Source organism: Hylobates moloch, unplaced genomic scaffold (genome assembly GCF_009828535.3).
Source record: "Hylobates moloch isolate HMO894 unplaced genomic scaffold, HMol_V3 SCAFFOLD_1, whole genome shotgun sequence".
Taxonomy (NCBI): domain Eukaryota; kingdom Metazoa; phylum Chordata; class Mammalia; order Primates; family Hylobatidae; genus Hylobates; species Hylobates moloch.
Window position 1 is genome coordinate 19,402,149 of NW_026652276.1, and position 26,619 is coordinate 19,428,767.

Below are 26,619 nucleotides of genomic sequence, written 5' to 3' on the forward strand. Positions count from 1 at the left end.
CTTCAACCACTGTCACCAGATGAAGAGAAACCAAGATCCAACACAAAGCATGCCCAAGACATTGCCTGCAAGTGAGTAAATGGCTAAAACAAAGACCTACAACAATTAAAAGAGATATTCAAAAGCAACTTTTAAAGAAACAACAGAAGATACATGCCGAAAATATAACAGAGGGAAGAGGAGATATAACATTCAACATCTGCATCTCTTAAGATGTTCCTGAGTTCTTTAAGGATATATTTTTGCTGAAGGAAAGATATTTTTAAGGCTGAAATCTTTCAGTGCATTAAGAAATTCCCATTAGTGCAAAAGAACATTATGTATTTTAAGTTCTTGGCATTTCATGTGGTTGCTTGGACAGAACAGGAAAAGATATACTGTAATTCCATGTGGCGTCTTCATGTGGAGACATGGGGGTACCATTTTGTTTCGTTTAAGAAAGCTACTGGAGTACTTCACATAGTTTAATAAATATTTCTTCAAGGTAAGGATCATAATCAATACAGTTGATATTTGGCACTTTATTACAAAACATGTCAATGATAATTTACTTAAGGTTCTAATGTGGATCAATGGTAATAATCTCAGTAACTAATATTCCTCAAAAGTATAAAATGTCCTCAGAATTTTTTAATAAAATTAAAATAATTTAATTTTTTCTAAACATAAAATTCCTACCTTCATATTGTAAACAATGCAAAGTATACAGAAAATTACAAGTAAGAAAATAAAAATGACACTTAAATCCTCTGAGCCCGAGAACAATCCCTGGAAACATTTGTTTCATCACTCCAGATCCTTTTGAAAAAATATATTCAAATATATGCTTTACAGTTTTAAAATGTGTACATTTAAACTTCATATTATAAACTCTACTTTTTAATCTGCTTTTTCTGGTTGAACAATAGATCATGAATGTGTTTCCATGTCTAGAAGTATATGGATTTTTAATTACTTTTATAATATCCTTTGGATATTGTGATTAAATTTTTCCCTTTGTAGAACACAGTTGAACAAACCTTTTACAATTGGATATTTGACAAATACTTTCTGATGATGAAAACTACTTGTGGGAGAAGAACATAAATCTAACTATTAAACAAATGTAATGGTTCTGCCATGTGAGGAATGGCTATTGCTGACCTTGAGTCCAGGGAAAGAAGCCACTGAACCATGAGTCAGCCTCCCTGCCAAAGCCCCAGGCCTCACCATTGAGAATACAGTTTAAATACAGAGGAATCTACTTTCTATGTATATCAGAAGATAATTAACTATTTTAAAACTTTTCACTTAAAATTAGACAGCTACTCTCAATGAAATTACACATGGACAAAGTAACTCTCAAAAATGATCTCTTATTCTGAATACACTTTCCTGGTTTTATTTTCTTCTAGTTCACACTATACCAGCTAGAGCTACGCAGCAGGCACGAAATGTGTGAAAAAGTAGAACGGAGTGTAGATCTCAGATGGCTCTTTTAAGATGTTCCATGGTTAAAGGAAGCAGAGAGTATCAGATTCCAGGGCTGCTAGGCTGAAAGCTGATGTTCTGCGGTGGGTGAAGAAAGGGATTAATGACTTGAAGTATGTGGACTGAGGAGGAAAAAAAGACAAGTGGAAGAGAGACTGAAGTCATCCTGATGTGCAAATTTGATCTACTTGCAACACCAGTTTAAAGTAGCTTAACAAAATGTTAAAAAACAGTATTTTAAAACACAAAAAACAGCCGGGCGCGGTGGCTCATGCCTGTAATCCCAGCACTTTGGGAGGCCGAGGCGGGCAGATCACAAGGTCAGGAGTTTGAGACCAGCCTGACCAATATGGTGAAACCCTATCTCTACTAAAAATACAAAAATTAGCCGGGCGTGGTGGTGGGCGCCTGGAGTCCCAGCTACTCAGGAGGCTAAGGCAGGAGTAATTGCTTGAACCCAGGAGGCAGAGGTTGTAGTGAGCTGAGGTTGCACCCTGCACTCCAGCCTGGGCGACAGAGTGAGATTCCGTCTCAAAAGAAACAAAAAACACACAAAACATGAGGCTATAAAACAAGTCTGTCAAAATAAAATTAAGGACAAATGTGCTTTTCTGACACTCAAACACTTCTCTGTGCTCTCCTTGGCACATAGCAGCAGTCAGTGAGCAGAAGGTTGACAGCCAAGCCCCGAAGCTCTGGAAACAGCAGCATGGCAGGCTCAGAAGCCACCTTCTCCCAAATGCTATTCTACATTTCCTTGTGCAGAAAGTACAAATAATGCCTGCAGTAAAAGTTGTGAGAAAAATGGCAGAACCAGTTTTTATAAGGCAGTATTGATTTTTTAACTTTATTTTGAAATAATTATAGATTCAGAGGCAGTTGCAAAGGTAGTAGAGAGTTGTCCCATATACCCTTCACCATTTCCTTCCAATGCTTCCTTCTTACATAATTATACCCAACAGCAAGACCAGGAATATGACCTTGGCACATGTGTAGAGCCATTTTATCACAAGTGCAGACTTGTGTAATCAAGACAGACCATTCTATCACCACAAAGATCTCCCTCAGACTACCCCTTTATAGCAATCCTTCCTTTCTTACCCTTAGCAACTACTAATTTGTTTATCATCTTTATAATTTTGCCATTTCAAGAACGTCATATACATGGAATTCTACAGAACTCGATCTTTTGAAATCGGCTTGTTATTGCCCGTGAGATACATCCAAGTTGTCATGTGTATCAATTGTTCATTCCTTTTTACTGCTGAGCAGTATTCTATGACATGGATGTACTGCAGTTGATTTAACAATTTATCTCCTGAGGTACGTCTTGGTTGTTTCCTTTTTTTTTTTTTTTTTTGGAGATGGAGTTTTGCACTGTTGCCCAGGCTGGAGTGCAATGGTGTGATCTCAGCTCACTGCAACCTCTGCCTCCCGGGTTCAAGTGATTCTCGTGCCTCAGCCTCCCAAGTAGCTGGGGTTACAGGTGCATGCTACCACACTTGTCTAATTTTTGTATTTTTAGTAGAAAATCACAGCCTCTTAATCAATTTCCAGACTTGAGCCAGTTTACAGACCCAGAACCCCTTGAATGAAGGGGAGACCAGGTCCCCTTGAGGAAGGACCCCATTACATTACTGACAATTTATGCAGTGAATCTTTCTTCCATCCTTCCCCAAGGAGACCTCTGGCCTTTCACCAGGGTAACTGTGCGCTGGGGAAAGGGAAATGATCAGACATTTCAGGGACTACTGGACACTGGCTCTGAGCTGATGTTGATTCCAGGGGACCCAAAAGGTCATTGTGGTCCTCCAGTTAAAGTAGGGGCTTATGGAGGTCAGGTAATTAACAGAGTTTTAGCTCAGGTCCAACTTACCGTGAGTACTCATCCTGTGTTTATTTCCCCAGTGCCAGAATGCATAATTGGCATAGACATACTTAGCAGCTTGCAGAACCCCCACATTGGCTCCCTGACTGGTAGGGTGAGGGCTATTATGGTGGGAAAGGCCAAATGGAAGCCATTAGAGCTGCCTCTACCTAGAAAAGCGGTAAATCAAAAACAATATCACATCCCTGGAGGAACTGAGGAGATTAGTGCCACCATCAAGGACTTGAAAGACACAGGGTTGGAGATTCCCACCAGATTCCCATTCAACTCTCCAATTTGGCCTGTGCAGAAGACAGATGGATCTTGGGAATGACAGTGGGTTATTGTAAGATTAATCAAGTGGTGACTCCAATTGCAGTTGCTGTACCAGATGTGGTTTCATTGCTTGAGCAAATTAACACATCTTCTGGCACCTGGTATGCAACCACTGACTTGGCAAATGCCTTTTTCTCCATTCCTGTCCGTAAGGCCCACCAGAAGCAACTTGCCTTCAGCTGGCAAGGCCAGCAATATACCTTTACTGTCCTACCTCAGCAGTATATCAACTCTCCAGCTTTGTGTCATAATCTTATTTGGAGAGACCATGATCGCTTTTCACTTTCGCAAGATATCACACTGGTCCATTACATGGATGACATTATGCTGATTGGATCCAGTGAGCAAGAAGCAGCAAACACACTGGACTTATTGGTGAGACATTTGCGTGCCAGAGGATGGGAAATGAACCCGACTAAAACGCAGGGAACTTCTACCTCAGTAAAATGTCTAGGGGTCCAGTGGTGTGGGGCCTGTCAATATGTTCCTTCTAAGGTGAAGGATGAGTTGCTGCATTTGGCCCCTCCTACAACCAAGAAAGAGGCACAATGCCTAGTGGGCCTATTTGGATTTTGGAGGCAACATATCCCTCATTTGGGTGTGTTACTCCAGCCCATTTATTGAGTGACCTAAAAAGCTGCCAGTTTTGAGTGGGGTCCAGAACAGAAGAAGGCTCTGCAACAGGTCCAGGCTGCTGTGCAAGCTGCTCTGCCACTTGGGCCATATGACCCAGCAGATCCAATGGTGATTGAGGTGTCAGTGGCAGATAGGAATGCTGTTTGGAGCCTTTGGTAGAATCCCATAGGTGAATCAGAGTGGGAGCCTCCAGGATTTTGGAGCAAGGCCCTACCATCTTCTGCAGATAACTACTCTCCTTTTGAGAGACAGCTCTTGGCCTGTTACTAGGCTTTGGTGGAAACTGAAGATTTGACTATGGGTTATCAAGTCACCATGCAACCTGAACTGCCCATCATGAACTGGGTGCTTTCTGACCGATCTAGCCATAAAGTGGGTCGTGCACAGCAGCATTCCATCATCAAATGGAAGTAGTATATATGTGATCGGGCCAGAGCAGGTCCTGAAGGCACAAGTAAGTTACATGAGGAAATGGCTCAAATGCCCATGGTCTCCACTCCTGCCACCTGCCTTCTCTCCCCCAGCCTGCACCGATGGCCTCATGGGGAGTTCCCTATGATCAGATGACAGAGGAAGAGAAGACTAGGGCCTGGTTCACAGATGGTTCTGCAGGATAGGCAGGCACTGCCCAAAAGTGGACAGCTGCAGCACTACAGCCCCTTTCTAGGACATCCCTGAAGGACAGCGGTGAAGGGAAATCTTCCCAGTGGGAAGAACTTCAAGAAGTGCACTGGTTGTGCACTTTACATGGAAGAAGTGGCCAGATGTGCAATTATATATACTGACTCATGGGCTGTAGCCAATGGTTTGGCTGGATGGTCACGGACTTGGAAGAAGCAGGATTGGAAAATTGGTGACAAAGACATTTGGGGAAGAGGTACGTGGATGGACCTCTCTGAGTGGCCAAAAACTATGAAGACATTTGTATACCATGTGAGTGCTCACCAATGGGTGACCTCAGCAGAGAAGGATTTTAATAATCAAGTGGCTAGGATGACCCATTCTGTGGACACCACTCAGCCTCTTTCCCCAGCCACCCCTGTCGTCACCCAATGGACCCATGAACAAGTGGCCATGGTGGCAGGGATGGAGGTTACGCATGGGCCCAGGAACATGGACTTCCACTCACCAAGGCTGACCTGTCTACGGCCACTGCTGAGTGCCCAATTTGCCAGCAGCAGAGACCAACACTGAGCCCTCGATATGGCACCATTCCGTGGGGTGATCAGCCAGCTACCTGGTGGCAGGTTGATTATATTGGACCTCTTCTATCATGGAAAGGGCAGAGGTTTGCCCTCACTGGAATAGACACTTACTTCGGATATCGGTTGGCCTATCCTGCATGCAATGTTCTACCAAGACTATAATCTGTGGACTCATGGAATGCCTTATCTACCATCACAGTATTCCACACAGCATTGCCTCTGACCAAGGCACTCACTTTACAGCTAAAGAAGTATGGCAGTGGGCTCATGCTCATGGAATTCACTGGTCGTACCACGTTCCCCATCATCCTGAAGCACCTGGATTGATAGAATGGTGGTATGGCCTTTGAAGTCACAATTACAATGCCAACTAAGTGACAATACTTTGCAGGGCTGGGGCAAAGCTCTCCAGAAGGCCGTGCATGCTCTGAATCAGTGTCCAATATATGGTACTATTTCTCCCATAGTCAAGATTCATGGGTCCAGGAATCAAGGGGTGGAAGTAGAAGTAGCACAACTCACCATCACCCCTAGGGATCCACTAGCAAAATTTTTGCTTCCTGTTCCTGTGACATTATGTTCTGCTGGCCTAGAGGTCTTAGTTCCAGAGTGGGGAACGCTGCCACCAGGAGGCACAACGATGATTCCGTTAAACTGGAAGTTAAGATTGCCATCTGGACACTTTGGGCTCCTCCTACCTTGAAGTCAACAGGCTAAGAAAGGAGTTACAGTGTTGCCTGGGGTGACTGACCCAGACTATCAAGATGATACTTCACAACAGAGTTAAGGAAGAGGATGCATGGAATACAGAAGATCCATTAAGACATCTCTTAGTATTACCATACCCTGTGATTAAGGTCAATGGGAAACTACAACAGCCCAATCCAGGCAAGACTACAAATGACCCAGACCCTTCAGGAATGAAGGTTTGGATCACTCTACGAGGAAAAAAACCACAACCTGCTGAAGTGCTTGCTGAAGGCAAAGGAAATCGGTAGTAGAAGGTAGTCATCAATACCAGCTATGACCATGTGACCAGCTACAGAAACCAGGACTGTAATTGTCATGAGTATTTCCTTATTCTTTTGTTAAAACACGTTTGTGCGTGTATACACTTGTACTAAGAAAATAACTTCATTTTATTTCCTTTCTCCTTTATCATGTGACATAAGATTTATTGACTTCACATCAGCATTTAAGTATTGTTAACTTTATGTAATAGTACTTGCGTTGGGGCTTGGTGAGTTTCCTGTTGTACGAAGGGTAGTTGTATTATGTTAGACATAATTATAACCTTATTGTTGTCTGTATATGAAGATTACATATGATCTCAGGAGCTGTGCATTGGTTCAAGTTGACAAAGGGCGGACTTGTGATGGTCAATACTGAGTGTCAACTTGATTGGATTGAAGGATACAAAGTATTGATCCTGGATGTGTCTGTGAGGGTGTTGCCAAAGGAGATTAACATTTGAGTCAGTGGGCTGGGAAAGGCAGATCCACTCTTAATCTGAGTGGGCACAATCTAATCAGCTGCCACCTCAGCTAGAATATAAGCAGGCAGACAATGTAAAAAGAGAGACTGGCCTAGCCTCCCAGCCTACATCTTCTCCTGTGCTAGATGCTTCCTGCCCTCGAACATCAGACTCCACGTTCTTCAGTTTTGGAACTCAGATTGGCTCTCCTTGTTCCTCAGCCTGCAGAAGGCCTATTGTGGGACTCATGATTGTGTGAGTTAATACTAAATAAACTCTCTCTCTCTCTCTATATATATATATATATACTCTCCATATATATATATATATATATATATACACTCTCCATATATATATATACTCCATATATATATATACTCCATATATATATACACACACACATATATATATACTCCATATATATATATATACTCCATATATATATATACACTCCATATATATATGTGTGTGTGTGTGTGTGTGTATATATATATATATATATATCTCCATTCCATTAGGTCTGTCCCTCTAGAGAACCCTAATACACAAACCAACTTCTAACAGAGGCTCCTTCCACTTGTCAAGGCTTTAAACAAAATACTTGATGTTCTATTTCACAGTCATCCTTTAGTTGTCTTTCACCTAAGCCCTTTCTCCACCAATTAAGGCCTGGTCTTTTTTAGCTGCCGATTCATTACCCCAGGAGTCTGTGCATTCACCACTACACCTCTTTCTCCTACCTACAGGAATCTTTGCTTTGATGGGCAGTATTTCATAAAATTTTATGGAAACAAAATTTTTGCCATTTGGACGAATCAAACATACCCTGAGATGACAGAAAGGGCATTTCTTAGGAAGGCATTTGCCAAATTAACAAAGTAACGATGAATCGGGTGTTTTGTTTTTTCATTAAACAATAGAGGTATGGCACTGCCAATGAGCATTTGGGGGAGGAAGGGATAGTATTTAAAATAGTTGAGGGAAACCACTGCCCCCTTTCCCAGGACTCCCAAGCCTTGCCCTCAAGATCTTAGGTGGTTGGTGCCTTCCCTTTTCACCCGCTCTGGCCCAAGCCTCAGGGACTTTTTGTTGTGCTTGAAGCAAGATTGAGGGGACAAAAAACATGAGTCACACACCTACGCACTGAGATATTGCGCTGTGCCCCATAAAGATATACAATTATTATGTGTCAATTATAAAATTAAAAATTAATTAATCAAAAAATACAAGTCAAAGTCTGGCCTTGATTTTTCAATGTTTCACTTTCTCAGTATATGGAATGCATCTCACCAGGCAAGAAGAATAATAAGGACCTGCGGATGCCCCAAATTTTAGTATTTTCATAGATTCCTAATATAGACAGGAACACTCTCGATGCGTTGCCTGGAAACCGTGACAGTGTTTTCTCACAAGAAAATCTCCTGCTAGATAAAATGCAAGAATGCCTTTGTTCAGGACATAATTCTTATCGGGACCACAGAGGACTTAATCATTAACAAAATCTGTAAAAAGAGGAAGTGAAAGTGCTATTTGAAAAATGCAAATGTCTTGACATCTTAATTAGAAGTCAAAAAAGTTAAAATCACACCAGGCCCACTGTCCACAGCCTTCCTAAAATATAGTGATTGAAATACATTTTTAAACTTGTCAGATGTTTCACCGTCAACTAACTTTTCAGCAATACCTCCCTTCACGGCATCCATCAGAAGAAAGCAAAGCAATTAAAAAGTTATTCATTAATCAAAACCCTCTATCAGTTTCCTGGATAAAAAGAAAGGAGCCAACACAGGGGAAAAAAAATCATCAAGCTACAAGAAGACACAGCCAGGCCAAGTGTCCAGGGATAAGTTACTTCTGTTGTGAGAGGAAAGGGCAGGTGATCAAATTTCTGCCAAGTCAGAAAAAGGCGAGTTTAACACACCCTTCAAGCTTCCATTCACCAGGTAGGATTAAATACCTGGCTGCTCCAGGCATGTCAGGCCCTGAGGGTACACAGGTGAGCAGAGGGATCTAACTTCCTCTCCCCATTATTCTTCCTCACCAGCCACCATTCGCAACTACAGTGAGAGAAATAATGACCTACTTGCAATCGTGCAAATCCTTCAAAGTAGTAGGGATCAGCACATTCTGGTTGCACTGGGAGATCCCCACAGGCTCCTTCCACTGAGAAGCGTTTATAATATAATTCCTCAAGAACTAAGAAAACTGCAGCAGCCACACAGCCAGCTTCTTTCCTAAGGTCCTCTCTGAGCCATTCTATCCTGAAACACAATAGTTCCTCTAGCTTCTCACGCTCAGTGGAATCTGCCATACTCAAGTCTTAGCTTCTTTTTCCATTCAGAATTTTTTTTTTTCTGCTTTGTTTGGCTTTGCCTGTCCACTCCCCTCCCCTTCCCTTCCTTTCCCTCCCCTCCCCTCCCCTCCCTCTCTCCCTCTCTCTCTCTCTATTTTTTAGTAGAGACGGGGTTTCACCATGTTAGCCAGGATGGCCTCGATCTCCTGACCTCGTGATCCGCCCACCTCGGCCTCCCAAAGTGCTGGGATTACAAGCGTGAGCCACCGCGCCCGGCCTCTCTGTCTCTCTTTCTTTCTCTCTTTCTCTCTTTCTTTCTTTTTCAGAGTTAAGCTCTTTTTGCCCAGGCTGGAGTGCAAAGGCATGATTTTGGCTTACTGCAACCTCTGCTTCCCAGGTTCAAGCGATTCTCCTGCCTCAGCCTCCCGAGTAGCTGGGATTACAGGCATGTGCCACCATGCCCGGCTAATTTTGTATTTTTAGTAGAGACAGGGCTTCTCCATGTTGGTCAGTCTGGCCTCGAACTCCCGACCTCAGGTGATCCACCCGCCTTGGCCTCCCAAAGTGCTAGGATTACAGGCGTGAGCCACCGTGTCTGGCCTATCTTTTCTACAGACTTTTCATTCCCCCCTCCACCTCTGGCTTCTGAGTTCCTGTTGTTTCCTGCGCCTTGAGGCTTCTGTTTCTTTACAACCTCCCTCTTTTCTCTGAGGTTTGTCAGAACTCTAACATTTATGTCTGGGTCTTGCATTCAGACTTGCTGAGGGAGCAATTCGATTGAGTCTGTTAGTCACTACACAATATGCATGATCTTAATTGGATGACGTCCCCATGCCAAGGCATGTCATAAAATGCTGACCAGCCTATAGAAGGCTGCCTTTCACTCCAGGGCTGAGCCCTGGCTCAATCAGCTTGTAGTCATAATGATGGGATCCTATGATTCAAAACATGGCAACCTCTGTCTTAAGAAACCATTTGTGCTTTTTCCTCGTAAAGCATCTGTGGGTGAGAGTGACAATAGAAGTATCATGAAGAACCCAAAACAGACATTAAGGTTTGATTTCATGTGAGTCCTGCATTTGTTGCTGCTTGAATCTAACATCACTGTTTCTTAAAAGGCTTCACCACTGGGCTTCCTCCATACTCACACAGGCATCCCCATCAATCCTGCACAGAGACACCCTGAGATCCCTTCTTAACACAGTGCTCTCAGTTGCCAATTCCGATTTGGCACACAGGATAAATTGACTGCTATCTTCTTGTCTATAGGATAAAGTCCAAATTCTGCAGTAAGCCACATTAAGGCTTCAGCCTAAAACTCTGGCTGCAGCCCAAAACTGCAGCTGTAATATCACACCAATTTCTTCATGCAACCTGCACTGGGTGGGTTCCATTTCTCCTCTCTGGTCCACTCTGCCTTTCTCCAGGGAGGCTGACCTTGAAGGACTGCTTCAGCCAGCTCCCAAGCTCCCTGACTATGGGCTAAATTTGGTTAAAAGGCGGGGGGCACTGGTAGGATATGAGAAAGAGGCCATATGGAGAATGAGCTTGAGATCTGATCCCCACCCCTCAACCTCTTCCTGCCTGGCTGTGGCTGCCTTTCTTTGCTAAGGGCCTCAGCTCTGGTCAGGGGATTCCCTCTGCCATCTAAGCTCTCAATGGGTCTGGGGTTACCCGAACCCTATTCCCTGTTCTTGCTTTTTGAGGCTGAAGTTGCTTGCTCCAAGATGCTTCATCTTCCCATGTTGGTTTTCTTCCAACCCTGCCCACATCTCTGTAAACAGTCCTTCAATCACCCCCACCTTGTAAAATTTTTAATTAGACTTGGGGCAGGGGGGCAAGGTCTCTCTCTGTCACCTAGACTGGAATGCAGTGGCATGATCTTGGCTCACTGTAACCTCTAACTCCCGGGTTCAAGCAATTCTCATGCCTCAGCTTCCCAAGTAGCTCGTACCTCAGACATGTGCCACCACACCCGGCTAATTTTCGTATTTTTTGGTAGAGACAGGGTTTCACCATGTTGGCTAGGCTGGTCTTGAACTCCTGACCTCAAGTGATCCGACTGGCCTCCCGAAGTGCTGCGATTACAACTCCTGACCTCAAGAGAGCCACCATGCCTGGCCTAAATAGACTTTTTTTAAAAGAAAAGTTTTAAATTTATAAAAAGATTGAAAAGATAATACACAATTCCCATATACTCCCAGCCTTCCTTATATCCTGTAGCCAGTTACCTCTATGATTAACATCTTATGTTGGTATGATACATTTGTTACAATATTGATACATTATTATTATTATTAACTGAAGTCCATACTTTACAAAGGCTTCCTTATTTTTTACCTATTTTTTTTTTTTGTTCCATGACCTCATCCAGGATACTACATAACATTTAGTCATGCCTCCTTAGACTCCTCTTGAGTTGTGACAGCTTCTCAGAACTTCCTTGTTTCTGATGACCTTGACAGTTTTGAAGAGTACTGGTCAGATATTTTGCAGAATGTCCCTCAACATGTAACAAGAATGCATAATTTTAATATGCATCAAGAGAACATGATGTCAACATGACTTACCACTGGTGATATTGACCTTGATCATCTGGCCAACGGAGTGTCTGTCAAGTTTCTACACTGTAAAATTACTTTTTTCCCCCTTCTCTTTCCATATTGCACTCTTTGGAAGGAAGTCACTATGTGCAGCCCATGTTTAAGAAACAGGGAGGCTGGCTGTGGTGGCTGATGCTTATAATCCCAGCCCTTTGGGAGGCCAAGGCAGGAGGATCGCTTGAGCCCAGAAGTTCAAGACTAGCCTGGACAACATAATGAGACCCTGTCTCTATTTTTTTTAAAAAAGAAGAAAAGAAAAGAAATGGAGAGCTATGCTTCCTTCCCTAAAGGTGGAATAGAACCTATGTTCTTTAAGAAAATTAAGGTAAAATATACATAAAGTGTACCATTTTAACTATTTTTAAGGGTTTCAATCACCCTTTTTAAGTAGACCAACTATTTCCTGCTGACACTCTGATGATACCCAAGCTGAACTTGTCATCATTCACCAAAAATGACATGTGTCTTTATGTTCTAGCACACGAGAATCCAGGTAAAGAAAGAGCTTCTCCCATTTTTGCCTGTTTGATTCCTACCCACTCTTTAAGCCCCAACTCAAGACTTCATGGGCTCCCCTGGGAAGGTGAGTTACTCCTGCTATTGTCTCCCTGTCCTTGTATTCATCGTTCTATTCTAGTATTTTTTTTTTTTTTTGCACTGTACCCTTTTATTTGGGCTTTCACAGGGAAGAAACTAAATTGTATTGATCTTTATGTCTCTAAGTCTGAGGACTGTCCCAGAAACATGGTAGTGATCCATAGACGTTGACCAGAAATAAAGAAAGCAAAGATGAGATAGAAGCCAAAGTGGTTTATTTTCTCCAAAGATTGAAGAGAGTATTAATACCTAACATTGGTGAGTGTGTGAGAAAACCTGCCCTTGTAGTGGTTTGCCCTAGTAGACCCTTTCTGTGGGGCAGTTTGGTAGTAGCTATTAAGAGCAATAATATATGCATTTTTTTCACTCAGCAATTTCAAGTCTGGACATTTTATTTAGAAGATAATCAAAGACAGGTGGAGAGACACTTGTGCAAAGATGTTATCATTTTTAATGCAAAAACTGGAAACAACCCAAAGGCACAGCACCTAGCTGACTAAATTACAGTATATCCATCCTGTGGAGGAACATGTGGCCATTAAAAATTGGGCTGAACATTTACTAAGTGATTAGCAATGGGCGGTGATATAATGGGCATGAATTTAACTTTCTCTTCATGTGTTTCCAAGTTTTCTCCTGTGAACAATGATGATATCTGTAACTAGAAAAAAAGATCAAATGTATTCTTTTGAACTATCTCATTTTGTCATTTCAGACGTAAGCATCCAATAAAGGATAATAAAAACTGGCAGTCTTATCTGTTGGCCAGTTTAGTTATGGTGAAGCCAAAATGTCACAGCTGCCGTGACCACTGCCTGCAGCCATCACCACCCTCCTACTGAATATACTAAGGGTGGTGGGTCCCAGGAGAAGAGAACTCAGAGCTTCCCAACTTTGCTGACCAGCTACTCTGGACCCCTCTTCTAACCTGGATCTTGGACATTGGTTTATGTTTGTTTTATTTTGAAAGCTTCTCTAAGTGACTATACTGTACAGCCATGGTTAGAAAACCATGGTTCTTGGTCAGGCATGGTAATCCCAGCCTGTAATCCCAGCACTTTGGGAGGTGGCCTGTAATCCCAGCACTTTGGGAGGCCGAGGCGGGCAGATCACCTAAGGTCAGGAGTTCATGACCAGCCTGGCCAACATGGCAAAACCCGATCTCTACTAAAAATACAAAAATTAGCTGGACATGGTGGGGCATGCCTGTAATCCCAGCTACTTGGGAGGCTAAGGCAGGAGAATCGTTTGAATCCAGGAGGCAGAGGTTGTAGTGAGCTGAGATGGAGCCACTGTACTCCAGCCTGGGTGACAGGGTGAGACTCCATCTCAAAAAAAAAAAAAAGAAAACCATGTGTTTTTTTTTTTTTTTTTCTCCCACTCTGCTCATTCTGCAGATGGGACGACCGAGGTTCAGAGAAGTCCAAAATGACATGAACATAAAACTAGATCCTGGTCTCCTGGTTTCCAGGATGTAGTGTTTGTACTTTAGCACGCCAATGAAATCAAGGTTTCGTAGATTAACAGATTTAGAGCCTCAAATGTTTCAAGAGGGAAACTAGGAGTCTAAGATTTCTAGAAACAACTTATCTTTGAACCTCTCCCTAAGTCAATGTGAGAACTATGTCTGAGCAGTTATCAAAAAGTACTGGACGCAGGGATATTAGAAAAGATGATCCTTAGTCTAACGTAATGCTGAGGAAGGCACTGCAGAGTCTAACTAAATACAACTGTATTGAGTAAGCAAAAATGTTAGAAATCAAAATACCATTATATCCGAGGCTGGCTTTACCTCAGGACAAATAAACGAAATTCTCATCACACCTTTACTTTCCTGGCCCAGTCCTAGGATCCTGCGTTTTGCTCAGGGCAGTGCCTCCCAAAGCAATAACCAAAAATGGCTTCCTACAGTTACTCTTGCAAGTCAGATACCCTTGCAAACTGAAAGCAATACCACCTCTTTTCACACGATCTCCACCCTGTCCCAGCCAGTACCAACAGGACACACCTCAGTGAATCAGATACAGTGAGGCCCTGGAATTTTCCCTGGAATCTGCACAGAGGAAAGAAGTTTAGACTTGGGAGTCAAAAGATCTGACTCACCCTGACTGTGTGGATATCCTGGAGGTCCTCAATAAATCTCTTAACCCTTCAGGACTCAGACTTTCTGCGAAATTCATGACTACTGGGCAATTTCTAAGGCCCAGTCCAATTTATTCAATGACAGGCTTGTACAAGCCAAACCCACTCCTAGTTTGTAAAAGATGCAGTTAATCTTTAAGCTAGCAGTGTGTGGTGTAATGAGAACTTGTAGAGGAAACTTTTAGTCACTTGAAAACAGGAAACACTTGTCCTGTTTCAAAATTAAAACAAATATAGACAATGTGAAAGGTGGGAAGGTAAATGAGATTCATTAAGATCTAAAGTCACTCAAATGAAGAAGAAAACTTCTCTATCGTTTGAAGGGTCTTAAATCAATGTCCTGGTGCTACCTTCTAGGCTATGAGGAAAAATCACTTGTGTTTCAACATTCACTCATTTTCTTTTTTAAAGAAAAACAAAACATCGCCAGTCACAGTGACTGACATCTATAATTTCAGCACTCTGCAAGGCTGAGGCAGAAGGATCACTTGAGGCCAAGAATTTAAGACTAGTCTTGGCAACATAGTGAGACCCTGTCGCTACAAAAAACCAACCAAACAAACAAAACCACCACCACCACCACCACCAACAACAACAAAAAAACCAGAAGATGGCATGCATCCGTAGTCTTAGCTACACAGGAGGCTGAGGCAGGAGAACCGCAGGAGCCCAGGATGTGGAAGATGCAGTGACTTATGATTGTGCCACTGCGCTCCACCCTGGGTGACACAGCAAGACCATGTCTCTTAAAAAAAAAAAGTTTGAAACTATAATTTTATATTGCAATCTACACGCATGTATTCACAAAAGTCACTAGCTCCTCCTATATGCCAGGCTATGGGAAAAAAATAAGGACCATAACAGACAAGTTGCCTGCATTCTTAGAGTTTATCATCCTCTGGAGGGGCTGGGAATAATCAGATATCCACACAAAGGCACATTTAAACAATGTGATAAATGCTGTAATGAAGAAATGCAGAAAGCAAAGAGAAACTACAGCAGGAGGAGCTAGACTGGAAGGCCAGAGAAGGCACCTGTGGAGGAACTGACCTTTGGAAATAGAAGGATGAGAGGGGAGGATGTTTAGAGAAAAGACACGCAGCTCAGGCAGGCCAAGGCCTGTACAAAGGCCTGCAGAGAGGGCAGCACACTTTTCACAACTGCTCCCTTAAAGTCCTGTAAATTACCTGAATGCAGATATGAGATCATTTTTGAGGGGGGTACTCAATGTGTGTATGTAAAGGATTAATCTTCCCAAGTCATTTGAAACCAACCCATCTGTAAAAACATTAATTAACCTTTCATTTATCAAGCACTCTCAAGTTTATGATTTCCCCCATTATATACCAACACAATGATTTCTTATCTTGGGCATTCGGCTTTCTTGCTTTTACATGATCTGTGAGCAGAAGTCCTGTGTTAGCTGGATGGGTGTGGGGAAACCCCCACAATTTCACTCACTGAAGACCCAGGATTGTCAAGCAGTAAGAAGATAACACAGTGTAAGAAATCTGCTTATCTTGCTTTTAAAGGTCAAGAGGATCCAACTCTGGAGTTTAAGTTAAGTTACCAGGGGTGATGTTTAAAACAGTTTGAGAAGTACTGGTGGAACAATTCACTCTTTTTCAGCTTCCTGAATTAGAGAAAACAGGGTAGAAGCTTGTGAAGAGAGCAACAGAAAGCAACTCACGTGTCTACCTGTGTGTGTAAACAGTGTGTGCACCGAATATGTCACGGCATGTTTCAGCCATGGGACTGTTTTTTTTGTTTGTTTGTTTTTTTTTTTTTTTTTTTTTGAGACGGAGTCTTGCTCTGTTGCCCTGGCTGGAGTGCAGTGGCGTGATCTTGGCTCACTGCAGCCTCCGCCTCAAGCTATTCTCCTGCCTCAGCCTCCCGAGTAGCTGGGACTACAGGCCGTGCCACCACGCCCAGCTGATTTCTTATCCCCCCTACTCTGCCCCGTTTTTAAGACAAGGCAAGAGAAAAAAGAGGGGTTCTCATACTCATCTATAAGTTACCAGAATGTCACATGGGATAAAGAAGGAACAATAAAGAGGAAAAAATACAGAGGGAGATTTCTCTGGAATGGAACACACAACCACCCTCACCCTCCCAAACTAATTCTATAATCCAATGCCTATAATAGTCCATCCCACACAGAAGCCAGGTTCTTCATAATTCCTCAGTTACTACATCCAGAAATTTACACGTAAATAAAGGCCACCTTTCTTTCACCAAAACCTTCTGGGAAGAACAAAATGTGGCTGTGTACAAGGAATTCGAATTATTAATACGTTTACTTCTGTTCTCCTGCGCCACACTTTTGACTTTGCCGAGGGAAAGGGCAGGTGCTGCCAGTGCTCCCGGTAGACATGCGTCCACAGAAGCCAAGTGCAGCCCGTCTGGTCCCTCCTGCCTGAAGTCCCTGTGCACTGCGACGACGAGGCACGCTGGTTCCCCACAAGCCGCAGTGGGTTGTATAACCACGCTCTGAACACCTAGCGGGAGCGTAGCGAGCTTCCCTCCCAGAAGCATCTGTTAGAAGTCACTGGTGTCGGTCCATAAAAGACCCACCAGGCAGGAAGGATCCCCAGACTCTGGGGGAGGGCAAGCGGGAGGTGCTGTTAAGACATCATCGCCGGGGGTAGTCCAGGGAGGTTGTAAATCTCTCTAGGAGCTGTGTGAGCCCCAAGTTCTGTCCCCAGAGCCGGCGGTGCAGCGCGGTGAGGAGCGCGCTGAGCCCGGCTGTACCCGCATTTGTGCGGATCAGGGAAGGGGGATGGGCGGAAATGCAAGAATACGGGGGTGGGGGGGAGTCTAAGAACGTCTCCCCGGGGAAGTGCCAAGGACATCCCCGCTCCTCTGTTCCATTACGTAACTCTTACATATTTGCTGGCATCTACGTGAATTTAACTACTTTGGAAAGTGGGAAGTCTCTAAATGGACTGCATTGAAAGCATCTGGGGATATCTCAATAGACCCGGTTGCCCCTGGCAGCGTTGGAGGGTGGCATCCTGGTTACTGGAAGGCCAGGCCTCCCAGTCCGCTCGCAGCGGCGGGAGCCGGGTCACTGCCGGGGACGGCGCCCTCTCGGCCCGGCCGGCCCCGCGTGGCGGAGTCGCCGGGACCCGCACGTCCGCAGCCGCCCCCTCCCCGTCCCCGGCGAACACCTGCCCATGGTTACCTCTGGCGCCGCGGCTCTGCGCAGCCCGTTGGCCGGGGCCTCGCTGCCCTTGCCGTTGGCTGCGGGGAGATGCTCGACCCCGGGGACCCGCGCCGCGCGCTCCGTGGGGTCCGCGCCGTTCTCCCGGGGGCCTTCATCCGGAGCGGGGAAGAGCCCGCAGCTGCGCTGGAAGCGGGCGACGAGCTGGGAATCCTGCAGGCTCCGCAGCAGCTCGGCCATGGTGTGCCCGGGGCCGCGCTCCGCCGCCGCTGCCACGCCGGGCCGGTGCCCTCCGCTGGCACCGCCACTCCCGCCTCGCCCCCGCCGGTCGCGCACTCCGGGCGGAGGCCGGGCGGGCGGGGCCCCGGGCCCAGCCAACAGGTGCGCCGCCCGGGTCCTAGCGCCCGCCCAGGTGTCTGCCTCCACCTTGCGCAAGACGCGTCCCCCTTTCTCTCCTTCCCGGAGGGCTTGGGCGGCCCCGGCCGGCCAGGGGGGTAGGACCGCCTGTAACCGGGCGGAGAAGTGCCGACGTCCGAACTGCGCCTCTCTTCTCCCGGCGCCCCCAACCCCCCACCCCACTTTCTCCCCCCCACCCCCCCCACCCCCGGCAGCCGTGACACTAATGGGAGCGGCCGAGCGCGCGTGCACCTGCGGCCGCTTCCATTAGTCCATCCTTTCGGGCTCAGGCTGATCCCACAGTGACCTTCCTTGCAACTCTGAGCCCAAGGTGAAGTCGGATTTCCCCCCACGCCAGCTCCCCACAGCCAGCCACATACTCCCACCTTCCTGCAAGACTAGTTCCCAGTAAATACAGCGAGGCCCCTAGGGAAAATTCCCAAGTTCTTTCCAAACTGCGTGATGCAACGTCTCCCTAGAGGTCCGAACACCCTTGAGCTTGCTCAAGTACCCAGGAGGTTCAAAGTGGGCCCTGAGTCATCTTCCGCGTCGCTGCCCCCGCCCTTCTGATTTGGCAATTGGGGAACACTTTCAGGTGGGTGAGGAGGAAACTCCTTTCTGGGTTTTCCGCATTGAGAACAAAGATGCTTACCGCTCTCTGCTACTTCTTTCTTTCCGCTCTGCCTCTCTTTAAGCAATGACATTGGGAGGACCGCACCAGACCATTTAGGGAGTTTAAACAAGAAGAGAACAACGTGCTGGAGGACGGGACAGGATTAGGTATCTCACTGCACCTGCACCTGCTTTAGAGCGCTTAGCAGAACAGCAAAGGAAACATCCTGCAGGCCGGCCTTGGTTTTCCCTCCTCCCTCCTACATTTCCCTCCTGGGCTCAGGCAACAGTCAAATTAGGCCCAGGTGATCGGTCTGCAACAAAAGTGCAATTCAATCTTGTCAGAAACCTGCATGTTTCCTGATTGTCCGTGCAAAGCCTAGTAAGAATTTGGTTACACAAATGATTAATGCACACCTGTCATTGCCTTATTTTTTCAGTTGTCCTTTTAGGCCTGAATGTCTTTGGGATGTGACTTTCCAGGATGATGTAGTCCCCTTCATGCCCTAGTTTCTACTTTTCTTGCTTCTCAGTCCTGTCCAGAGAACAAAGTCAAGGGGACTGAGAGAATGCTGAAGCTCTTAAGGGAAACCATTTTCCTCTTATAGAAGACACGCAGAGTTATTGTCATGTCTGGCGGGATCACACACGGAAATGTTCGGCCCAGGAGGTGGAAGCATCTCTCCACAATGCTGCTGGCTGTCATTTACAGGTGTGAGGCAAAACCCTGTGGTTTGGTTTTAGAAGCTGGAGCTGTGATCGTGGGGGACCTGTTCTGCCTATGTGTTAAAGAAATATGTTGGCACATATTTCTGTGAAGGCACTTGCATCATGTGTCTCCCAAATTTAGTGCTTCAATTTTTCTTTCTACCAATTAGGAAAAAGAGGCAAAGCAAAACACAGCACACGTAGCATTAAGTTAATTGCCAAAGAATTGTATTTGTAGACAGAGCATTTTATCTCCGTGGAGGATCAGTTACTGATTCCAGCTTCTAGTGGCTCACCAAGTCACCTGATGTAAGTCACCGTATGTCTCAGTTTATCCCTGTAATGAAATGATAATCCTCACTTGTCTTTCTTATAAGGCTCTTGTAAAAATAATCTTGAGACAAGCTCTGTAAGGCCTAGTGAGATCGTGATAAGAAGGTGTATTGTGCTGGAGCCATTCAATCTAGGAAGGAATCCTCAGGAGAATTTGGCTCTGAACATCTTGAGTGGGACATCTTGAGTCTCCTGGGCAGTGGTAAAGTACATTTCCCCAGAGCCTTTTTTTTTCTAAGGCCCAGTCTGATTATTCTGAACATGAATTTCCCAACCAACCTAACAAAAATCAACATCTTTGAGAAGTGGTAGGGCTGAAAGACTGCTGTAATGGTGCAGAGAAATTAAATAGTAGCTTGCAGTTATGCAAAAATTTTTTTTCTTGATGCCAGAGAAATACCTTGTAGTTCTTTGATCATTGAACACTAGTCATACCTGTGGGAAATTCATTTCACATCCCGCCCCCCCGCCTTTTTTTTTTTTTTCTGCCAGGGCAGAAATCCAGTTATTTGTACTTTGCTCACTTGTATATATATAACAATTACAAAATGACATATTTAAAAGGAATCGATGATGGATATATTAATATTAGTTCAGATAAAGTTTAAGCTACTGTAACAGAGACCCCAAAATACAGTGGCTTAAGGAACACAGAAATGTATTTCTCTTTCATAGACTGGTTCTAAGGCAAGCAGTTGAGGTTAGTAGGAAGCTCTGCTCCATGGCCCTACTCCATGACTCTGGTTCTTTTCATCTTATTGCTCCACCATGCCCTGAAACTGAGCCTTAGGCCATCATCCTCTTTTGCATGGTTTAATCTGGGTTAGGGAACATCTGAAGTTCAGCTCCTGAAAGGGTGAAGAGAGAGAGTGTTCTGAGCAGCAATGTCTTATTAAGCAAGTGAGGCAGAATTTCACACATCACTTTCACTGACATTCCATCAGTGAGAAACAATTGGAAATGTTATCTCTAGCAGGGCAAACTTATGTCAAGCTTAAGCTATATTCCTGCGGAAGAAGTGGAGGACAGAATTCTTGTGGGCAACCAGCAGTCTCCACCAGTATTAGGAAACTAATGTTGGTTAAAATGTTGTACAGTAAAAATCCATGTTATAATTCAACCATAATATACACATTTTATCTAGGCAGGTTGTCATTCACTTGGCATGTTATAAATACTCGTGTGCAGATACAATTTTTTAAAAGAAGCCACACTAAAAATAAGTTATTCCAAAAGACAATTGGCCAGGCATGGTAGCACATGCCTGTAATCCCAACACGTTGGGAGGCTGAGGTGGGAGGATTGCTTGAGGCCAGGAGTTCAAGACCAGCCTGGGCAACACAGGGAGACCCCATTGCTACAAAAAAATTTTAAAAGTTAGTCAGGCATGATAGCATGAACTTGTAGTCCTAGCTACTCAGGAGGCTGAGGCAGAAGGATTGCTTGAGGCCAGGAGGTTGAGGCTGCAGTGAGCCATGACCACACCACTGCACTCCAGCCTGGATAACAGAGGGAGATCTTATCTCAAAAAAAAAAAAAAAATGGGGGCAGGGACAACTGGTAACCTTTAATAATTTAAAGTAATTTTTTAAGTATTGTTAAAATACCTTCATTTTAAATGAAAAATTTTGGTATTAATTACATTATTGCATTTTAAGTTCTGATTTAGAGTTATTTCTCTGCAGAGCACGTTACTTCCAAATTACAACTAACTGTTCAGTTTTCAATTGGGCCATGTTTCCTGGATCAATACAAGTATATAGAATTTGGGTTCTGTCTTGATTATCTATTGCTGCATAACAAATTATCACATAAAAATAGTAGCTTAAAACAACAACATTTATCATCTCAAAGTTTTTGCGGAGCAGGAATCCAAGTGGTTTTACCTGGGTCCCCTGGCTCTGGTTTCTCACAGGGTCACAGTCAAGGTGCTGGTTGAGGCTACATCATCTCAAGGCTCAACTGGAGGTGGATTTGCTTCTAGGATCACTCAGACGATGGTTGGTAGATTCAATTAGCTGCAGACTGTTGGCCACAGGCCATTCCCTCTTTTTCAACACATGCACCATTTCATAGAATAGCTCATTGTACAGCCACTTCATAGAATAGCTCATTATACAGACCTTTACTTCACCAAAACAAGCAAATGAGGAAATCAAGAAATACAGAAAGTCTGAACCAGACAAAATAGAAGCCTTTTATAGCCCAATCTTGGAGGTAACATTCCAATAGTTTTATCCTATTCTACTTCATAGAAGCAAGTCCCTAGATCTAGCCCACACCGAAGGACAGAGGGAGTGAGACAAGAATATGAGTAGTAAGAGGTAGGGATTCTTGGGAGCCTTTTCAGAAGCTGCATACTACAAGTTCTTCATGTTTACATTAATTCTCTAATTTCATAGCCACGATATCAATATTTATTGGCCCTAAGAAATACAATGCATAGTCTTGGCCTCAAGGAGCTTCCATTTGTTGCACACATATAAGATGCATACACAGAGAAAAATGCGTGCAATAATATAAAAACAATACTAAAAGGAAAAAAATGGAGCACCAGATGACAATTTCTATTAAAAAAACTACATGTATCACAGCTGTAATTCTCAAATCTGGAATCAGAATTATCTCAAAAATCTGCCAAAATTACAGACCTCTTCAAAGAAAGTATAAATTCTTCAATTAGAAAAGAGAAAAACAATGAAACTAACAAATGCAAAATAGAGTTATTGGAAAAAAATGCAACAAAATAGACAAACCATTAGCTAATCTAATAAAGAAAGAACAAGAGGAAAAAGAAAAGCACAAAATTTTAAATACTGAAGGAAAAATAATCATTAAAAGCAGAGGAAAAATTTTAAAAGCCTTAGAGGCTACTTTGTACACCTCTACGAAAATAAGTTTTAAAAATAGATGAAGCAGATATTATTTAAGGAAAACACAACTTACTAAAATTGATCCCAGAAAAGAAAGTCTAACCAGACTGATTATCATAAAACAGCTAGAGAAAGGGGGATAAAATACTCCTCTATGAAAAGCATCAGGCCTAGCTGGCTTCACAAAAACATTCTATCCATCATTTAAAAAATGGGTGATCACAATGCTAATTAACGTATTCCAGATCATAGATGAAGACATTTTTCAAATTTTCTTTTATAAAGCAATATATTGATGTTGAAATCTGAAATAGTACCAAAAGAAAACGACAGAATACTATCACTTGTGAAAATCATTCAAAAATCTTAAAATATCAGGAGTCAGACTTCAGCAGCTCATTAAAAAAATGCTTTTTAATTAAAAAAGTGAGATTTATTCTAGTAATGCAAATAGGTTAAGTATTAGAAATCCATCGATATTATCTATCATATTCATAGAACTAAAGAGAAAAATCATACGATCTGTTAGGGACTGAGTTGTGTTCCCTGCCCTAAAAAAAGATGTGTTGAAATCCTAATTCCTAATATTTCAGGATGTCATCTTATTTTGAGAGAGGGTCACCACAAATATAATTAGTCAAGAAGAGGTCATACTGTTACAGGTTGAGTATCCTAAATCTAAAAATCCAAAATTCAAAAATGGTCCAAAATTAACACTGTTTGAGCACTGACATGACACTCAAAGGAAATACTCATTGGAGCATTTCAGATTTTGGATTTTCAGATTAGGGATGCTGAACTGGTCAATGAAATGCAAATATTCCAAAATCTGAAAAAATATGAAGACTGAAACATTTGTGGCCACAAACATTTTGGATAAGGCATACTCAACTTGTAACGGAATGGGCCCCTGATCCATTATGACTCAGATGCTTACTCACTTAGACGACCGTATGAGGACAGAGACACAGAGGGGGACCACCATGTGATTATGAAGGCGGAGACTGGAGTTTTACAGCTGCAAACCAAGGGATGTCAGGGATTTCCAGTAAATCACCGGAAGCCAGAAGAGGTTAGGAAAGATTTCCCTACAGGTTTCAGAGGGAGCATGGCCCTTGATGTCTGGTCTCCGAAACTGTGAAACAATAAATTTCTATTGTTTTAAGCTACCCAGTTTGTGCTACGTTGTCATATCACCCCTAGGACACTAATACATCGTCCTTTTGATAGATGTAGAAAAGCCATTTGATAATATTTTACATTCTTGTCAAGGCTCCTCAATAAAATAAAAGTGTTTAATGTGTCTGGGGTCAGTGAGCACATGATTTCGGTTGGATGGAGAGTTTCTGTATTTTAGTAATAGAATATAATGTGGGAAGGATAAATTGTGTCTTCCCAGTAGTAAGTCCTGAATGTTGGGTTATGAGTTTTATGGTATATGTTTAAGGCAATGAGAAATCTTTGAAAGGCAGACCAGGTGCAGTGGCTCACATCTGTAATACCACCACTTTGGAAGGCTGAGGCAGGTGGATCACTTGAGGTCAGGAGTTCAAGACTAGCCTGGCCAACATGGTGAAACTCCGTCTCTACTAAAAATACAAAAATTAGCCGGGCATTGTGGTGGGTGCCTGTAATCCCAGCTACTTGAAGGGCTGAGGCAGGAAAATCGCTTGAACCTGGGAGGCAGAGGTTGCAGTGAGTAGGGATCATGCCACTTGCACTCCAGCCTGGGCGACAGAGTGAGACTCTGTCTCAAAACAAAACAAAACAAAACAAAACAAAAAAAACAAAAAACTTTGGAATGCAAATAAAGGACGTGAGAAAAGCAGTGTTTCCAGAAAATTAATTGGGAAGTTTGCTATTTAGTAAATAGTGTCTGGAAGCAGGGAAATGCTGGAGATATGGATATCCATTATAGGCCCCCATAATTCAGATTTAATAGGACTTTTTCAGATGGAAGAAATTTCACTTAATTGCATATTAAAGCAAACATGAATCTACTAACTTTTCCTTTATTTTTCCCCACACAAATGGTAGCATTTGTTACCTGCTGTTCTCTGCCTTGCTTTGCCCATTATGATATACTTAGAGATTATTCCATGTCATTATTAAAAGACCTTGTTCACTCATTTTTTTTTAACTGCAGCACATTCTATGTGTGGTAATTTATTTTACCAGTCCTCTAGTAATGAACACTTTGGGTTGTTTCCAAACAATGACTCTACAAACAGTGCTGCAATAAATAACCATTGTTCCCACCTGTGCATACAATAGACCCCTGGCAATGGAATTGCTGGATCAAAAGGCCTGTGCATTTGTAATTGTTAGATATGGCTTAATGGACCTCTAGAGAGTGATGTACCAACTTCCTCTTCAGTCAATAAAATTGCCTATTCCTCTATATTGCTGGCTACGAAGTATAACCAAACTTTTTAATTTTTGTCAATCTGATAGGCTAAATATGGTATCTTGTGGTAGTTTTACTTTGCATGTCTCTTATTATCAGTGAGGCTGGCCACCTGGAGAGAAATGTCCAGCTCTATTCCTGTCTCCAGATGACAGATCTGGGTAAGAACGTTGACTTATCCCAGTCAGTTGCAGGGAAAATATTAGCATCCTAATCTCCCAGCTTGAATGCCGTGTTCACCCTATTAAAGTCAGGAGGCTCCAGTTCAGTGTTTACCAAGGTGCCACAGTTGGTGCTCATTCTGGATTATCTTTGGGAGACACAGAACTATTTTGGGGATTGAGAGAGGGACCAAACCTGGTCTGTAAAATCTGCTCCAACCCAGGACTAAGTGGGTGGCTCTGATAGCAAGGCTGTAGAGAAGCCTCCTGCAGGAAAAGTAGTTATGGGGTGACTGCTTGCCTCATTCACCACTAGAAGTTAAGTTATTGCAACAAGAGCTTAATTACTTATACAGATTGTGTTAACTTTCATTGGCTAATTAAGTTTTATAGTTTTCTTGGACTATAGTTACAAATTATCATATACCGAGTGGCTTAAAACAACAGAAATGTGTTAACAGAACCCTCAAAGTTCTGGAGGCCAGAAGTCCAAAATCAAGGTGTTGGCAGAGTTGCTGCATGCCTCTCTCCTAGCTTCTGGTGGTTGCGAGCAAGCCTTGGCATTCTGTGGCCTGTAGGGGTACCACTCCAGTATCTTCCTCTGTTGTCATGTGGCATTCTCCCTGTGTGGCTCTCCGTGTCCAACTTTCCTTCTTCTTCTAAAGGCACTAGCCATTGGATTAGGGTCTACTCAAATCCAGTTTGATCTTGTGAACCTCCAAAACTTGAGACAGGTATCAGTTTAGAAAATTTATTTTGCCAACGTTGAGGACACATGCTACAGCCTCAGGAGGTCCTGATGACATGTGCCCAAGGTGGTCAGAGCACAGTTTGGTGTTATACATTTTAGGGAGACATGAGACATCAATCAACATGTAAAAGGAACATTGGTTTGGTTTGGAAAGGCGAAGCAACTTGAAGTGGGGAGGGTGCTTCCAGGTCATAGGTAGATAAGAGACAAATGGTTGCATTATTTTGAGTTTCTGATTAGCCTCTCCAAAGGAGGCAATCAGATATGCATTTATCTCAGTCAGCAGAGGGGTGACTTTGAATAGGATGGGAGGCAGGTTTGCCCTAAGCAGCTCCCAGCTTGACTCTTCCCTTTAGCTGAGTGATTTTGGGGCCCCAAGATATTTTCCTGTCACATTTCCCTCATTTTCTTTTTAAAAATCTTTTGGAGAAAGCATTTTAGAAGGAAATGAGTCTCTGGTCTCAGGTTTTGTCTGATCTCTCATGGCTAGGATGGTTTATTCCTGGAGGGGTAGGCCCTGGGTTAATAGGAAGGCTCATTTTAAGAAGGTTGTGAAGTCTCGTGTCCTATGAAGAGAAAGTAGGGGGAGAAA

At 43.4% G+C, this 26,619-nt stretch overlaps 1 protein-coding gene across 3 annotated transcripts in view; it reads right to left on the reverse strand.

Annotated features, from left to right (window-relative positions):
* SGPP2 (sphingosine-1-phosphate phosphatase 2) overlaps nucleotides 1-18,299 on the reverse strand; it is a 126,961-nt gene extending 108,662 nt beyond the window's left edge. The window contains exon 1 of one of the 3 annotated variants that reach the window (XM_032754356.2): nucleotides 17,808-18,298. In XM_032754356.2, the coding sequence (XP_032610247.1) occupies nucleotides 17,808-18,026 (219 nt within the window). In that variant the 5' untranslated portion in view covers nucleotides 18,027-18,298. Of the gene's footprint in view, nucleotides 1-17,807 lie in introns of all 3 variants that reach the window. The other 2 variants (XM_058438046.1, XM_032754355.2) reach the window with 2 other exon arrangements.
* Nucleotides 18,300-26,619: the final 8,320 nt, after the last annotated feature.